This window comes from Dipodomys spectabilis, unplaced genomic scaffold, assembly GCF_019054845.1.
Source record: "Dipodomys spectabilis isolate Male_0828 unplaced genomic scaffold, ASM1905484v1 ptg000052l, whole genome shotgun sequence".
NCBI lineage: Eukaryota > Metazoa > Chordata > Mammalia > Rodentia > Heteromyidae > Dipodomys > Dipodomys spectabilis.
Genome location: NW_024870729.1, coordinates 4,715,885 through 4,731,489, shown reverse-complemented (window position 1 = coordinate 4,731,489; position 15,605 = coordinate 4,715,885). Strand labels below are relative to the sequence as shown.

The window sequence follows — 15,605 nt, the reverse complement described above, 5'->3', positions numbered from 1 at the left end:
AAAAAAGCATCCCAGAGGCAAAAACTAGTAAGGGGCACCCACAAAATACCCAAAGCAGAGACTGTAAGACTACTGGATGCTATAACCTTTCTTTCTCCATCTTCTCTAATTTTAATTCTTTTTTTTTTTTTTTTTTGGGTCCGGTCATGGGGCCTGAACTCTGGGCCTGGGCGCTGTCCCTCAGCTCTTCAGCTCAAGGCTAGCACTCTACCACTTGAGCCACAGTGCCACTTGCGGCTTTTTTCTTTTTGCTTATGTGGTGCTGAGGAATCGAACCCAGAGTCTCATGCATGCAAGGCAAGCGCTCTACCACTGAGCCACCTTCCCAGCCCCTCTAATTTTAATTCTTATCCATTTCTTTTTGGCCTGGCTGGACATTGTAATTTTATTTTTTATTTTTAAAATAGTTTATTGCTGTTACAGAGGTGATATACAGAGGGACTGCAATTACATGAGTCAGGTAATGAATATATTTCCTTTCATATAGTGTCTTCTGTTCCCTCATCCTCTCCCAGTCCCTCATTCTCTTCCAGTCCCTCCCTCCTGTCTCATGATGTATAGTTCACTTTCATCAGTGTCCAGTGAGCTCCGCTGCTATACTTATTCAACCTTTTTCTCTTCAGTTCTCTCTCTCTCCTCTCTCTCTCTCTCTTGCTGGTCCTAGGGCTTGAACTTAGGACCTGGGCAATGTCCCTAAGCTTCTTTGTACTCAAGTGCTCTACCACTTGAGCCACAGCACCACGTAAGGCTTTTTTTAGAAGTTCATTGGAGATAAGAGTCTCATGGGGACTTTACTGCCTGGGCTAGCTTCAAACTGCAATCCTTAGATCTTAGCCTCCTGAGTAGCTAGGATTACAGATGTGAGCCACCAGTGCTCTGCTCCAAGTATTTTTTTTTTTTTTTTTGGGTCCGGTGGTGGGGCCTGAACTCTGGGCCTGGGCACCGTCCCTCAGCTCTTCAGCTCAAGGCTAGCGCTCTACCACTTGAGCCACAGCGCTCAAGTGTGGTGCTGAGGCATCGAACCCAGGGCCTCAGGCATGCAAGGCAAGCGCTCTACCACTGAGCCACCTTCCCAGCCCCATCCAAGTATTTTTTTTAAAGGCACTCATTCACTATATTTCTAAGAGTTCATGTACAAAAATGTTTTCCAGTTCATGCTCAATGATATTCTTTTAATCAGTTTCATATCTCCACAGCTTGAGAACTTAAACCTACAGGAAGAATGGAAAGATACAGAAAAGTCACAATTGTTACTTGAGGGCTGGGAAGATGGCTCAGTGGTAGACCGTTTGCCTTGCATGCATGAGGCCCTGGGTTCAATTCCTCAGCACCAAAGAAGCAAAAAAGAAAAAAAGCCGGAAGTGGCGCTGTGGCTCAAGTGGTAGAGTGCTAGCCTTGAGCTGAAGAGCTGAGGGACAGCGCCCAGGCCCAGAGTTCAGGCCCCACAACCAGGTTACTTGAGAAGATTGACTCCTACCTGAGAAATATAAAGTCAAGCATAAAAGAACACAGATCTGTCATAACAGAAAATTATTAATAAAAATGACAAATCTACTGGTGCTGGTGGCCATGCCTATAATACTAGCTATTAAGGAGGCTGAGATTTGAGGATCTTAGAGCAGAAAAATTCACCAGACTATATCTCCAAGTAGTCAGCAAAATGATGGACTGCAGATATATCTCAAGTAGAAACAGGGCACCAACTGTGAGTGAACATAGCTGAGCACAAGGCCCTGAGTTCAAGCCCCACAAAAAAATGTTCAAATCCCTAAAAAGAAGAATATATTATGGCCATGAGAAAAAAGACTATGTGATTACAATTGTTATCTGTAAAGGATTTCAGAAACAGAAATGTGCTGAGACAAGTCAAACAAAATATGAAAAGTAACCTGTCAGAGAAAACTACTGATTTTAATATAATTGGCTTTAAAAGAATGTATTAACCCAAACACACCAAAAAACATTTGAGTAGAATAGTGATTGCTTGGTTAAACTTCTATATTCTTTTTTGTTTTTTTTTTTTTTGGTTGTTAGTCATGGGGCTTCAACTCTGGGCTTGGGCATTGTTCTTGCGCTCTTCAGCTCAAGGCGAGCGCTCTATCACTTGAGCCACAGTGCCACTTCCGGTTTTCTGGTAGTTAATTGGCAATAATGAGTCTCATGGACTTTCCTGCCTGGGCTGGCTTTGAACTGTGATCCTCATATATCAGCATTCTGAGTAGCTAGCAGTACAGGCTTGAGCCACCAGTGCTGGCCTAGAGTAATCTTTTTAAACAGTCAGTGAGAAAGGGATAGGGTTTAACCTGATCATAAACTATAAAATACAATTGTAAAAGATTGGAATTGAAGATTAGCTTGCTATTTATTTATTTTTGTTGGTCATGGCAGCTGAACTCTGGGCCCAGGAGCTGTTCCTCAGCTCCTCAACTCAAGGCTAGCACCCTACCATTTGAGCCACAGCTCCACTTTCGGCTTTTTTCTGCTTATGTAGTGCTGAGGAATCGAACCCAGGGCCTCATGCATTCGAGGCAAGCACTCTACCACTGAGCCCACTTCCCAGACCCTAGCTTGCTTTTTAATTATCTTTTTTTTTTTTTTTTTACTTTTTGGGGAGAAGTATAGATTGAATTGAGAACCATCATGCTAAGCAAAACACTGTAACTTGAGCTATTCTACTAGCTCTTTTTAAAACAATTTGTTTTGGAGATGGAGTCTTGATACTTTGGGCTGGCCTTGGCCTCAAGATCTTCCTGCTTCTATTTCCAAAGTAGTGGGATTATAGGCACAAACCACCATATATAGATAATCCTCTAGATAATCTTATTAGAAAGACTACAGCTTTGGTATCATCTTGAAGAAATTAAGAGGATAATGTTGCTATAAAGAGTATGAGTAGGGATGGGGTGGGGAAAGAAGGAAAACAGTGGAAGGGGTGACACTGATCAAGATTCATTGTATTTAGATATACTGCTTTGTTGAATAGTAACTCCTTTGTATAACTACTTAGAGATAAAAATAAAATTAAACAGGAAAAAGAGCATGAGAAGGCCTGAAATGGGGAAAAATAAGGGAGCACAATGGAAAGGGTGACACTGATCAAGATGCACTGTACTTCTAACCTGATATGTGAAATTACAACTCCTTTGTACAATTACTTAATTTTTAAAAAAAGCATGCTACTCTTTGGTAAGTCCAAAAGCAAAGAAATAGATTACTGTCAAAAGGAAGTACAATAGCCATTTAAAAAATACAATTCAAATCTCTGTTTAAGGGAATTACAATCAAGGCAAAGAAGGAGAAGCTGTGCTGAAGCTGACTCATATATACTATACCTATTCTCTGTCTCCAGTTCATTCTTGCGTAAGTTTGCATCATCTAGAAGGCTCTGCAATAAGGCAATTTTTTCATTGTCTGAACCCTCTTGATGAATTTTTAGCATCTTATTCTCATGTTGGAGCCGAATAAGTTTCTCCCTGAAGGAGAAAAATAAAAACCGATTACCTGATACATTAATTCAATACAGGTATCAAAATAAGCCATACATAGTTACAGATTCAATAAACAGACTACAAATGAAAAATAATGAAGTACCTGCGATAAGTTCTTTTCAAAATGAATAATTTGAGATTATAAAAATCAATTTTCTAAACATTATTATTTATTTTGTCCATTGTGGGACTTGAGAACACTGGGTCTGGGCGCTGTCCCTCAGCTCTTCAGCTCAAGGCTAGTTCTACCACTTGAACCACAGTGCCACTTCAGGTTTTCTGGTAGTTTATTGGAGATAAGTCTCATGGACTTTCCTTCCTGGGCTGGCTTTGAACTGTGATCCTCAGATCTAGCCTCCTTAGCATAAGCCACCGGTGCCCAGCTATATTATGACTTTTAATGAAGGAATTTCCAAATTTTACTTCCTTCCTGACTCTAATATTTAAGATATGATTAATATATTTGTTCTTTGGTTCTCATGGGAAAACATGATCTCTAAATACATGCTCTTGAATGACCAAAATATACTCTTCCTGGTAAAATACACTCAGTGAGGACTGTCTTTGAATATACAGTATGCCCACTCCTACATATATATGTAAAACTATTCTTACAAGTCAGAGTAGTAAAATCAGGTCACTGAATTGTATCATTTGTGCTACTGCCACACAACATTTACTCAGAACTTGTCAACACATGTACTGCAGGAAAAGTATAACTGAAAATTAACTTGTTTTAACGATATAATCCACTCTTTTCTTTCCAGAGGAAAGAGCCTTATAGAGACAGTACTATCAGATACCAGACAATATGAAAAAACTGTCCTTACTATGTAAAACAAACAAAAAACCCAAAATGAAAAAACAGAAAAAATACTTCTAATTTTGTGAACACCATAAGTTTTATAAAACATTTTCACTTTTGCTATTAAAATGATTCATGTTTGTGATTCAATTCAAAAAATTAAGGTTCTTCTTCTTTTTTTTTTTTTGTTAGTCCTGGGGTGCTGCCCCTGAGCTTTTATACTCAAGCCCAGTGCACTACCACTTTAAGCCATAGTGCCATTTCCAGAATTTTGGTAGTTAATTGGAGATAAGAGTCTCATGGACTTTCCTGCCTGGGCTGACTTTGAGCCTAGGTCTTCACCTCTCAGCCTCTTGAGTAACTAGGATTATAGACATGAATTAACCAATGCCTAGGTAGAAGTTAATATATTTTATATGTAGGAAACATTGACTTTATATTGCTCAATTATAAAGTAAATACATTTGCTGTATAAATAAAAGTATAAAAAAGTATAAATAAAAAGAAAATCCCTTTAACTCAATGTTGCAAAATAATTGTTGAAACATAGCCTCTTAATTCTGTTCTGATACAATTTTTTTTTTCTTTTTTGGTGCTGGTCCTGGGGTTTGAACTCAAAGCTTGTGTGCTGTATAACTGAGTTTCTGTGCTCAAGGCTAGCATTTTCTCACTTGAGCCATAGCTCTGTATCTGACCTTTTTGTGGCTAATTGGAGGTAAAGTATCTCACAAACATTCCTGCCTGAGCTGGCTGGCTTTGAGCCATGAGTCTCAGATCTCAACCTCCTGAGTAGCAAGAACTATAGGCCTTGGCACTTGGTTGATACAATTTTTTATTCAAAAAAAGTGACCAACAAATACACTGCACATACAAATGGACATGTTAAATTGGACACCTCCTTTACAACTATTTAAAGATAACAATTAAAAAGACTGATAATACAATATATGTTGCATTGGAACTTGTCACTTAAGTTAAAAAAATCTCATAATCTTTTCATACTATCAATTATTCTTCAGTATTTTAAACCATATATTAGGATATATAAAATAATTATTATTTAATCATGCTTTTAATTATTTAATAATTAAAATATAAATATTATTATTTAATAATGCCTAATTATTAAATATTTATTATCAATTATGAACTTTATAGGTTGATGATGATTAGCTTTATACTACTTGTATATATATTTGATTAGTTTGTTAAGATTAATATCCAGAAAAGTAATTCTCTTAGACAAGAAAAATATACTGGTTATTTGCTCTGGAGTTATACCACTTTTATCTTTTATCCTAAAGTTGAGGCTCCTAATTTTTAATGTCCTTACTATCAATGTAAAATATCTAACATTAACCTAATATCTATGACATATGTTAAGAAATTTTCATCAGTATTTACCATTTCATTTTGTTGATAGCTCTTTTTGGATATAGGAAAATTATGACTTTTGATGATATAAAATAGTGCTTCAAAGCACAGAAATATACAGTAAAAGATAAGATGTTCCTAGTCTTGATGCTGCATTATACTCCTTATGTTTGCTAAGCTTAAATACTAATCAATCAAATTATCTTTATTCCTTCAATGAGTACTTGAATAGTTATTTCAATTTTTCAAGATAAAAAGCTCATATAACAATTACTCATTTAAAATTTCAAAAATGTTATCAAAAAAGAATCAAAACTAGTGACCATTTTAGAAAGGGACACACAGATCCAAAAAAAGGTAAAAGCCATGCTCAGGATGGTTCATTTTTCTGGCTGCTTGGTTCCCTCCTCCATTTTTCATTCATATACACAAAAGGTAGGAAATGAATTTTTTAAATGCTATGGCTAGCTGGGCACCTGGTGGCTCATGCCTGTAATCCTAACTACTCAGGAGGCTGAGATCTGAGGATTGCAATTCAAAGCCCGCCTGGCAGGAAAGTCCTTCAGGCTCTTATCTCCAATAAGCCACTCAGAATCCCAGAACTGGCACTGTGGCTCAAGTGCTCTAGCCTTGAGCTGAAGAGCTGAGGGACAGGGCCCAGGACCAGATTTCAAGCCCCATGACTGACAAAAACAAAAACAAAACAAAACAAAAATGCTATGGCTGATAGAGTGCTTGCCTCGAATGCATGAGGCCCTGGGATCAGCACCACATAAACTGAAAAAGCCCCAAGTGGTGCCGTGGCTCAAGTGGTAGAGCGCTAGCCTTGAGCTGAAGAGCTGAGGGACAGCGCCCAGAGTTCAAGCCCCATGACCAACAACAACAAAAAATGCTATGGCTAAATAAAAAAGTTAGGTACTATGGAAGAGTACAGATAGGAAGATTTTCTTTGATCTACAGCACTGTATCTTTCCCAGATTATTCTAAGAGATTAGTAGAAAAAAAAACTCAATTATTTTACAGGCTAATAACTCTTATCTTTGAAACAGGTATTTTCATTGCTAAATGTTCACTGAGGTTATCCAAGCTTAGGATATATTAGTGTGCTATGTATGTCTTAAATCAAAATGAGAAAAATGTCTGTTGGATGCCAGAGAAGAAAATGCACTGAAAAACTGAAAATTCAATATGGAGTTCATTTTAAAGTTTCACTAATAAAGGAATTCATGCTATTTTTTGGAGGGGTCGGTTGTGGGGCTTTAACTCAGGGGCCTGCACTGTCCCTGATCCTCTCTGTGCTCAAGGCTAGCACTCTACCACTTGAGCCACAGTGTCACTTCTGGTTTTTGAGTGGTTTATTGCCCAGTCTGGATTCAAACTGTGATCCTCAGATCTCAGCCTCCTGAGTAGCTAGGATTACAGGTATTAACCACCAGTGTGCCTGGCCAAACTTGTGCTTTTTATATTGTAAATTTTCTCCAGAAATACTGTGTAAGGTGACTGTAAACATCACCACTTCCTTACCTGATTTCAGGTGTAATAATTTCTGCTGCAAGGCTGTCTGAAGATTCCTGACTTCCCAGGGGTATTAACCCTATAAATAGAGACATGAATACAAGGTTAATGAAAACCCATCTTTCAGTCACGTGATTCAAATTTCTGTAGAAATCCCTACCTTGAGCTATTTTAATAGCTAAAAGCACCAGTATTTTTTTTTAAAATGTACCAAGAAACCTATGCCTCATATAGGAAAAATAAGTAATTTTTCTCAAATAAAAAAACCATGCCACAGTAGTCTTAGAAAGTTATTTAACATTATAACCATTTCTTTTCAGTTGAAGATGAAATAATTATTCATTTTTCTTTTTTTTTTTGGTCTGGTCGTAGGGCCTGAAACTCTGGGCCTGGGCACTGTCCCTCAGCCCTTCATCTCAAGGTTAGCACTCTACCACTTGAGCCACAGTGTCACTTCCAGCTTTTTTTTTTCTTCTGCTTATGTGGTGTTGAGGAATCGAATTCAGGGCCTCATGCATGCAAGGCAAGCACTTTACCACTGAGCCACCTTCCCAGCCCTCTTTTTTCTTTTGAAATATTGTATTGGGGTTTGAACTCAGGACCTTGCCCTTGTTTGGCAGGCCATCACTTATAGGATCTCATATTTAGGAAGTGGCGCTGTAGCTCAAGTGGTAGAGCGCTCACTTTGAGCTGAAGAGCTGAGGGACAGCGCCCAGGCCCAGAGTTCAAGCCCCACGGCCGACAAAAAAAAAAAAAAAGGATCTCATATTTATAGCTGGCTGGCCTGGACTATGATTCTCTTAGTTCACTTGCTGTGTAGCTGAGATTTGTACCACCATGACTAGCTTTTTATTGGTTGAGATGGACCTCAAACTGTATTCCTTCCATTCTCATTCTCCTAAGGATTACAGGTATGAGCCACTGCTCTCAGCTCATTTTAACCATTTTTATGAGTACAGCTGTATAGCATTCTTTTTTTCCCAACTCAAGCTTTATCTATATTATCTTAATTTGTCACAGTGACATTGGATGCCTTGAAAGGGTACACATTTTAAAGTATTTTTGAAATTTAAACAAGAAGAGGGAAAAAACAAGTCAGAGAGAAATGCAACATAGCCACAGTCTTAGAAACTTCTTGGTAACTGTCTGGAGACAGGTGTGTAACATTCTTAATGCTGTGACATTCATAAGGCTATGTTGGTAAGAATTACCACTATTTTCAACACCCATATCAGAAATTCACTATCATTAGTCAATAACTATCTATACATAACTGTAACTATATAACTATAACTATATATATGTTACTTCTCCAAAGTAATCTTTCTACTTTGTCTCAATGATTTGTTCATTCTAGACATCTCATATAGGTGGAATCATACAATATTTGCCTTTTTTTTTTTCCCGGTTGGTTGTGGGGCTTGAACTCTGGGCTTGGGCGCTGTCCCTCAGCTCTTCAGCTCAAGGCAAGCACTCTACCGCTTGAACCACAGCACCACTTCCAGTTTTTGAGTTGTTTTTATTGGAGATAAGAGTCTCATGGACTTTCCTGCTTGGGCTGGCTTTGAACCGCAATCCTCAGATTTCAGCCTCCTAAGTAGCTAGGATTACAGGCATGAGCCACCGGCGCCCGGCAATATTTGCCTTTTTGTGTCTGACTTACTTAATGTTTTAAAGACTGATCCATACTCTGGGTGCTGGTAACTCACACACCAGTAATCCTAGCCTCTCTGGAGGCTGAGATCTAGGGATCATGGTTTGAAGCCAGCCTGGGCACTAAAAGCTGGTAGTGGAGGTATAGCTGAAGAGCCAGAATGCTAGTCCTGAACACAAAGGCTCAAGGACGGTGCCCAGGCTCTGTGTTTAAGCCCAGGACCGGCATAAAATACAAACAACCAAAAAAAGTTTCATCCATGTTACAGAATATATTGGAATTCCCTTCTCTTTATGGTGGAATAACATTCTATTGCATGTATATGTCATATTTTGTTTATTCATCTGAGTCTTGGGTTGTTTCCACCTTTTGGTAATTGCGAAGAATGCTGCTATTAACATCTGTACATAATACTGGTTTGAGCCATAACTATCAATTTTTTTGAGTATAACAGAATTAGAAGTGGAAACACTAAATCACATCATAATTTTATTTTTAACTTCTTAAAGACACACCAAACTATTTCCAAAGCACTGCCTCTTCCCCTCCCTGGTATTGAACCTATGGACTCCTACAATTCCAAGTTTATATCAGTGAGTTACTCTAAGGCCCCATGTATTTTATTTTATATTTCATTTCAGATAGGGTCTCCTTATGCAGCTCAGGCTAGCCTCAAAATCATGATCTTTTTGTCTTAGCCTCTCAAGTACTGAAATTACAGACCATGTCTGGTCCTTGCATTTTATTCCTGTTTGATACTATTGTAATTTCACCTGTAGAAGGTTCACTAGTAATGCTGACAGGTAGCTCTCTGGTAGAGTGCTTGTGTAGCATGCACAAGGCCCTGTGTTTGAACCTCAGCAAAAAAAGAAAAAAAAAGGGAGGGGGGAAGGATAAGGAAGTTTCAATAGATACCTTCCTGGGACCCTTTTGAACTGTAATACTAAAATCTCAGCCTTTTGAGTAGATAGGATTATAGGTATAAGCCACTAGCATCAGCCTAAAGTTTGATATACAGCCTTTAAAAAGTCTTGAGAGGGGCTGGGAAGGTGGCTCAGTCGTAGAGCGCTTGCCTTGCATGCATGAGGCCCTGGGTTCGATTCCTCAACACCACATAAGAAAAAAGAAAAAAGCCGGAAGTGGCGCTGTGGCTCAAGTGGTAGAGTGCTAGCCTTGAGCTGAAGAGCTGAGGGACAGTGCCCAGGCCCAGAGTTCAGGCCTCACGACCGGACCCAAAAAAAAATGAAAAATAAAAAGTCTTGAGAGGGGGAAACTAGGGGAAAGCAAAGGAAGGGTGATACTGTCCAAAAAGAAACTCATTATCTACTTATGAAATGGTAATACCTGTGTACAAGATATTAATAACAATAAAACTATATTCAAAATAAAAAAACAAAGGTTCTGAAAATCTTTTCAGAGTTGAGTTTCTAAGTTAAGAGAGATAAATTAATATAACTTTTTGGGCTAATACAACTAAGATGTTTACATTTTTATTTTTTTAAGGTGGCAAATTAATTATGCTAAAGTAAATCTAATACTTTTACTGTTATCATTAAAATACATGATCTTGTTTAGATGTTTTACCTTGAGTGGTAAGCTGCCCTTCTTGTGCCTGTACACAACGAAGCTCTTCAATAGTTTCCTTCAGAGAATCTCTTTCTGTTCTTAGCCTCTGGAGGGATACAAAACCAAGAAGGGTTAGCTTCAAGTTTTATGAAGTAAGTAATCAGTGCTCTTTACTTTCTAACAAAACAGTAAACAATAGTCAATATGGAACATATTTTTTTTATCCATGGATTGTTTTATTTTCAACATAGAGCTTTATCTTTTGTTCCCTCTTTTTTTAAAAATAAGTTTTTTATTGTAAAAATACTGTACAGAGGGGTTACAGTTACATGAGCAAGGTAATGAGCACATTTCCCATCAAGCATTGTTGTCTCCTCCTTTGTATTTTCCCTACCATCCCTTCCCTCCCACCTCCACAACTACACTCCTCCACCCCACCATGGACATATTTTATCTTTTGATCTTTTATGGAAAGATCACAGAAGCTGAAAAAGATACAATATCTTCTATTACAAGGTAACATGGAATCTACACTTAGACACAAGAAACAAATCTATGTACTCCATTTTTTGACAATAAGTAATTAACATAGTTTTCATAAAAATAAAATGATGATTTCATATTCACAAATCATGGAAATAAAAATATCTTTAACATTCAAACTATGTTGAATGATAAAAAATTGTCTTCTCTATTAATTCTAAGAAGTAGAAAAGCTACACAATTTTACAGAGTAACACAATTTGAAAGGGTCAACAATGGTGTATTAAAAGGAATCTGAATAAATGCAAAATATGCTTTGTATCTTTTTTTTTGAGTCCGGTCGTGGGGCCTGAATTCTGGGCCTGGGCACAGTCCCTCAGCTCTTCAGCTCAAGGCTAGTGCTCTACCACTTGAGTCACAGCATCACTTCTGGCTTTTTTTCTTTTTGATTATGTGGTGCTGGGGAATCGAACCCAGGGCCTCATGCATGCAAGGCAAGCGCTCTACCACTGAGCCACCTTCCCAGCCCCTGCTTTGTATCTTTTAATTAGTTATTTCTGAAGTTTAAAAATAGAATTTTTAATTTTATTTATATAGAAAAAGGAATTAATATAATGAAAACATAATTATCATTGTGTTAATTTCAGCAATTCTGAAAACAAAAATACCTACTACATATACTCACATCCTTTTCTTTTTGAAGACTGTCTACTTTCTCTTTTAGTCGCTTGTATTCAAAATCTAATTTATCTGCTTTCTTTGATTCTTCAGATAATCTATTTTGTAGTTCTACTACCTGATACAGAAAGACACAATTAATTTATATAAATCGAAACATTAGAATTATCATTATTGGGCTCAATGTATACAGTGATAGAGTATGCTTGAGACTCTAGCGTTAGTCCTCAGAGGAGGAAAAATTATTATTATTTTCTTCTACAAGGCTATAAAAAACCCCTCCACCTATAAGCAAATAAATTTATATGATCCAATAGCTTAATATACAAGAAAGAACTAGTAATAATGGTATGTCTATGCTGGGCATCAGGTGGCAAATGCCTGTAATTCTAGTTAGTCAGGAGGCTAAGATCTGAGGATTGGGGTTCAAAGCTATTCCAAGCAGGAAAGTCTGTGAGACTCTGATTTCCAATTAATCATCAAAAAAGCCATAGTGAAATTGGCAGACCTTTAGCTAAGGTGATGAAAACAAGGAGAGAAGAGATTCAAATCAACAAAATTAGAGATGACAAAGGAAACACCACAACACATCCAAGAAATGCAAAAGACTATGAGGTACTACATTCAAAACCTATACTAAAATAAGATGGAACATATAGCAGAAATGGATAAATTCCAAGACATACATGCTGCCTTACCTGAACCAAGAAGATACAAACTATTTAAATAGAACAATAACAAGCAATGAGATTAAGAAAGTAATAGTCTTTCCGCAAGGAAAACTCCAGGTCCCAATGGATTCACAGCTGAATTCCATGCGACTCTACCACTTGAGCTACAGCGCCACTTCCGGTTTTCTGGTGGTTTATTGGAGATAGGAGTCTCACTCTCTCCTGCCCAGGCTGGCTTTGAACCGAGATCCTAAGATCTCAGCTTCCTGAGTAGCTAGGATTACAGGCGTGAGCCACCAGCGCCCGGCCACAAAGTTTCTTAATGAAGTTCTTGCCATCAGAATTCAATAACCAATCAAAAAATTATACACTATGATCAAGTGGATTTTATCCCAGAGATGAAAGCCTTGTTTAATATATGTAAATCAATAAACATAATACACAACATAGACAGAGCCAAAGACAAGAATCACATGATCATCTTAACAGATGCTTTTGAGAAAATTGAATATCCATTCCTGTTAAAATTTCTGGTGAAGCTAGGAATAGAAGGAACATACCTCAACTTAATAAAGGCTATCTATGACATACCAACAGCCAATATCATAATAAACTAAACTAAAACACTTTCCTCTAAAATCAGGAACAAGGCAAGATGTCCACTCTCTCCACTCTTTTCCAGTGTAATTCCAGAACTCCTAGCCAGGCCAAAAATAATAAATCAAAGGAATTCACCTAGAAGAAGTCAAACTATTCCCATTTGCAGACAACATGATTTTATATCTAAAGAACCCAAGAGACTCCACCTCCCAAGTTCCTAGAGCTGATCCATAACTTTGGCAAACTAGCAGGATACAAAATCAACCTACAAAAACCAGTAGTTTTTCTGTACACTAATAATGTGCAATCAGAGATAGTAATCAGGAAAACAATTCCATTTGCAGTAGCCTAAAAGAAACAGAACATTAAAGAATAAACCTAACCAAGGATGTGAAAGATGTCTAACGTGAAACTATAAAAATCTGAAGAAAGAAATCTGAGACAACATCAGGGTATGAAAAGGCCTCCCATGTTCAAGAATAGGCAGGATTAATATTGTGAAGATGGCATGCTGCCAAAGGTGATCTACAAGTTCAATGCACTCTCCATCAAAAGCTCAACGACATTCTTCACCACAATAGAGAAAAGAACCCAAAATTCACATGTAATAACAAGAAAACCTTCAATGGCCAAAGCAATTTTAGGCTAAATCAGCAATCCTGGTGGTATCCCGATGTCAGACCTCATTATCTACTACAGAGCTATAATAACTAAACAGTTTGGTACTGGTACAAAAATGGCCCCGAAGATCAATGAAATAGAAGACCCAGAAATAAAGTCATATGCCATATACTTACAGTTATCTGGTATTTGACAAGGGAGTCAAAGATATACAGTGGGAATATATCTTATAATTATGAACATATCTTAATAATTATGTTGGGAAAACTGGACATCTATATAAAGAAAACTAAAAGTGGATGTTTGTCACCATGTACTAGTATCAACTCAAAGTGGATCAAAGACCTCAACCTTAATATATTTTCTTTCATATGCTGAAGCCAGATCTAAAATATACTAGGACATGATAAATTATCCAGGATTCTAGGCATTCACATATAGTAAGAAGAACAGTGAGTAGAACACAGAAGTGCAATACCTATGGTGCCTCTGATCATATAAAAGAATATTTATCAAAATGAACTCCAGGAAATGAAAACAAGAGGATTTTTCTTTGCTGTTTTGGTTTTCTTTTCATCATCTGCCTTTGGGAGGGCAAGGGGAGCACAGAAATAGAGGGACAAAAGTGAACAAATGCAGCAATGGTACTCACTAGACATTATGTTAAAAATGAACTATACAACATGTGGGTGGGGTCAGAAGGGAAAAAGTGGGAGAGTATAAGGGAAGGGGTGACACTGTTAGAAAAGAAATGTACTTTTTACCTAACATATATAACTGTAACAACTCGGTGTATCACCTTTATAATAACAATAAAATTGTTTAAAAATGTACTCAATATCTGACTTATGTAACTGTAACCCCTCTGTGCTCCATCTTTACAATGACATTTAAAAAGGTAAAATTTAAAAAAAGACCTCAATATTAGACCTGAAACTTTGAAACGATTACAAGGAATATAGACAGAAACATTTGGAAGAGTTCTGGGGGCAGAAAAGATAGGAGAGACTTGACAAACAGTATTACATCAAATCAAAAAGTTTCTGCACAGCAAAGGACATAGTTACTAAACTAAAAAAAAAATCAATAGACTGGGAGATCTTTACTAGCAATTCTACTGACAAAGGCCTAATATCCAAAACATACAGGAGCTCAAGAAATGGACCCGTCCCCAAACTAATAAATATATAAATAAATGGACAAAGGAGCTCAAGAGAGGCTTCTCAGAAGAACACATAAAGAAATGCTCACCATCCCTGGCCATAAATGAAATGCAAATCAAAAAAACTTTGAGATTCCATCTCATTCCAGTTAGATTGGCCAACATGGAGAATGAGAACAACAAATGCTGGCGGCAATGTAGGAAAAAAGGAATCTTACTGCATTGTTGGTAGGAATGTAAACTTAGTACAGCCACTCTAGAAGGCAGTTTGGAGGTTCCTCAAATCTAAACATAGCACTTCCTTATGACTCAGTCATACCACTCTTGGGCATCTACCTGTACAAGTCAGGACAAGGTAAAAGCAGAATGATAGAGGAGATGAGAGTAATTAGCATATATTATAAACATGTATGGAAATGTAACACTGAAATTCCCTTGTATATACTAACAAAAAATAAAAATAGCCAGGCACCCAGTGGCTCACACCTGAATTCCTAGCTACACAGAAGTATGAGATCTGAACATTTTAGCTTGAGCCAGCCAGGGCAAGAAAGTCCATTAACACTCTTACCTATAACTATTCACCAAAAAAGGCTGAAACTGAGACTCAAGTGGCAGTCCCAGGCTTGAGTAGTAAAAGCATAGGGTCAGTATCAAGACTCTGAGTCTTGATACCCAGTAGCAGCACAAAAATAATATAAAACTAACTAAATAAACAATTAAAAAAACCTGTCTAGACACTATGGATTCCTAAAGTTTTAGAAATCTATTTAGCAGGAACAAGAGTGTTCGAGATTACAAAATAATCTATAAGACTTACATTTCCATCAGTACAGATAACTGCATAATCTGAAACCTTTTCTATACAAGAGCACAGAAGGAACAGAGAGGTGGGGAAGTGGGAGGAAGGGAAAGTGTAGGAGGGAATGGAGGGAAAAAAGAAGGATGCTGAGAAGCATCTAATCATATAACTAAATTTTTAAGAAAC

At 37.4% G+C, this 15,605-nt stretch overlaps 1 protein-coding gene across 2 annotated transcripts in view; it reads right to left on the bottom strand.

The window, feature by feature from the left end:
* The window catches only part of Hook3 (hook microtubule tethering protein 3), a 140,922-nt gene that overhangs the window by 28,122 nt on the left and 97,195 nt on the right, over window positions 1-15,605 (bottom strand). For both annotated transcript variants that reach the window (XM_042679498.1, XM_042679499.1), the window contains exons 12-15: window positions 11,571-11,681; window positions 10,421-10,508; window positions 7,192-7,261; window positions 3,333-3,473 (exon numbers count right to left, since the gene is read on the bottom strand). In XM_042679498.1, the coding sequence (XP_042535432.1) occupies window positions 3,333-3,473; window positions 7,192-7,261; window positions 10,421-10,508; window positions 11,571-11,681 (410 nt within the window). The remainder of the gene's footprint in view (window positions 1-3,332; window positions 3,474-7,191; window positions 7,262-10,420; window positions 10,509-11,570; window positions 11,682-15,605) is intronic.